General features: G+C 42.3%; 1 protein-coding gene across 1 annotated transcript; it reads left to right on the top strand.

The window, feature by feature from the left end:
- Positions 1–1,073: 1,073 nt before the first annotated feature.
- Positions 1,074–1,644, top strand: LOC119328434. The gene is made up of 2 exons (XM_037601421.1): positions 1,074–1,179; positions 1,262–1,644. Exons 1-2 carry the CDS (start codon positions 1,119–1,121, stop codon positions 1,576–1,578), a joined length of 378 nt encoding a protein of 125 aa, XP_037457318.1. The 5' UTR covers positions 1,074–1,118; the 3' UTR covers positions 1,579–1,644.
- Positions 1,645–2,876: the final 1,232 nt, after the last annotated feature.

The following is a 2,876-nucleotide window of genomic DNA, read 5'->3' as shown; positions in this document are numbered from 1 at the left end:
ATAGAGATTTCCAGGAGCTTTCATAATTGCTCACACCAGAAGTGCCCGCCGAGCCCTCCAACCAAGCCTCCCTTCTTTGCTTGGTGGCTACTAACATCCTATATGTAGATATGACTGAGAAAGCGCCATTTTTTCTCATAGTTCCAGCACCAAAAATCCGGCAAGTGCCTGGTACAAAGTGGAATACCTAGGATCAGCAGAACATCCATGGGAAGAAATGTCTCCCCAACTAATTGTCTGTCCCAGGTTGCTGAAGTGGAATCAATAAGCTCAGATGCAAACATTGCCAGATCGGGAACTCTGTATCCATAAGGACGCATCATCTCGTCTCGAGGCAACCAATTATCATCCAATACATGGCCTAAGACATTCTTTACGTCAAACATGGGCTCCCCGACCGGGCCAACCCATTGGCGACACCATGTAGCGAGTGGTTATTATGTTTTTATTTGGTTTCAAAAAACAGAAAAAGAATTACTTTTTAAAAGTGAACAAGAGATTGTTTGAAGCAATTTTTTTTGAACTTTGGTTTTCTTGGAAAATTTAGAACATTTTTAAAATTCCCGAACATCTTTTGAAATATCCAAACTTATGATAAAACGCAAACACTTTTTGAAAATCTGAATATTTTTAAAATTATGAACATTTTTAGTAAAACACTAACGGTTAAAGAAGTTGTGTATATTTTAAAAAATTACAAGAGCAGTCTATAATAAAAAATAAAAAAATAAAACAATAAACAAAAAAGGAAAACCGTGAAGAAAAAAGAGAAAAGGACGTTATGGGACTTGAACCTTCTACAGAGTTTCCAACATTAATTGCAAAAAAAACCCTGAAAAGAAGCTTTGGAAAGGTTACGAATTAAAGTTTCCAAACTTTTTGCCTTATAAATGGGTACAGAGGGAGTTATACGTTATCTCAATCAAATCTGCACTTATCTGGTGAATCGAGAATTGAATGGTTGCCTCAAATAAAGAATCGAAATCCAGCTGGCACAGTAACTTCCTTTGGCCCGTTCGCCTATAAATAGCCCGTCATTTGCCATTAGCGTGATAAAACAACACAATCTGAAGACGGCGTATCTGCTTGCACATCGGGGCTTAGTACTAGACAATAGCATGGAGATCAAGCCAGCCGTGATCCTTGTGGCCTGTGTGTTATTCTGCATCAGCAACAGAGGTACGTTGTTCAGCGTAGCAAAGCAATCACCAAGAACTAGCAAGGCACTCTTTAATTTGTTTTTCATCGTGTGTTTAAGCAGGCAGTGCAGCGGGGTGCAGAACTTCAGATCTTGTTGTCACCACGAAGGACTACCCGGATCCGGGAGGAAGGCTAGTGCAATACGTGACACTGGTGAACAACTGCGGCTGCACGCAGAAGAACGTGAAGCTGGCGTGCGCGGGGTTCGGCTCTTCCATCGAGGTCTACCCGGACACCGCCATCAAGCCGGACGGCGACGGCAAGCTCTGCACCCTCTACGCCGGCCGCCCGGTTGGGCCTAAACAGAAGGTCTTCTTCAACTACGAGTCAAGTACCCGGTTCAGCTTCCAGCCCGTCCCCTCCACCATTGTATGTTAGATACTGCGAATAAATGGTATCATGGTCATATCAGAAATATGTTTCCATGGCGACAAAAACGATATATCTGAATAAAGTTCTTAGTTCCTACCATCATACTCGCTCCGTCCGGGATTACTTGTCGAAGAAATGGATATATCTAGATGTATTTTAGTTCTAAATACATCAATTTTTATCCTTTTGCAATAAGCAATTCCGGACGAAGGGGATATTCAATTTAGGTTACAAATCACCCAGTTTGCTCAAAAAGGCCACAATCAAGCATACATTGGAAGCAGCCAACAGTCATCGATCCTTTCTTCTTCGCGGGATCTATACAAACAGTAGATATGCCATTTGATCGGTTAGGAAACTACTTCAATGTAAGTGTAGTGTCAAAAAACGTCTTATATATTATTATGTAATAGAGGGAGTAATTAGAAGTGTGTGGAAATAACTACTGCACCATGTGTTACCTTGTATCTGACTTCACACCTGAATGCCACTAGTCCATAAATAACCCATTTTCATCAAGGGTGAACTTGATCGGTAAAACTAGATTTTAAGAAAAAGTTTGGTGATTGGAATGGGCTAAACAAATCGATACCTATCAAGAGCAGTGTTACCAGAATGATGAGCTGGGTAATGGGCACCGAAATAAATGCAATCAGGCCATACCAGCAATACTCCACTACAAATCTCTTCAGGTCACCATTTCGGAATAATTGATGATAACCCCCCAGTTCATGTCACTTTGATCATAACCCCCCCTTTGTGTCACTGACATGTGGGACCAGACCCCACATGTCAGTGACACAAAGGGGGGGTTATGATCAAAGTGACATGAACTGGGGGGGTTATCATCAAATCCCCCCACCTTTTCCAGAACAACAAGGGGAAAAATCTTATTATTGCAGATGTATCAGAGAGTGGCGTTGCTACCTGCAGGCCCGGAATCTCGCGCCGTGCAATGTAGCGGCGCGATGTGTGCTGGTCTGTTTCCCTGCGTTTATACGCTGGCCGGTAAGTTCAAATACACAGGTGCCATGGGCTGGCGTGCCACCATTGTACGTGGGCCTCGGGTGCACATGGCTGCACAAAGCACGTAATGTGCCTGCTGGGCTGGTTTGAAAAAAAATAGCCTTTGGATAGGCACATCACAAGTAATTTTTTGGGGATTAAGTGAGGGCAGTTGTGTCTTTTCATCTCTCTGATTTATGTCATTGACTAAAGATAGATGATTTGATGAAATTTTACTAATTACCTGGCGCTGGACATCTTTTTGAGCCTTTGGATAGGCACATCACAAGTAATTTTTT

Source organism: Triticum dicoccoides, chromosome 7A, assembly GCF_002162155.2.
Source record: "Triticum dicoccoides isolate Atlit2015 ecotype Zavitan chromosome 7A, WEW_v2.0, whole genome shotgun sequence".
NCBI classification, from domain to species: Eukaryota; Viridiplantae; Streptophyta; class Magnoliopsida; order Poales; family Poaceae; genus Triticum; species Triticum dicoccoides.
The sequence above is the reverse complement of the archived record's forward strand: the minus strand, read 5'-3'. Positions and strand labels throughout refer to the sequence as shown.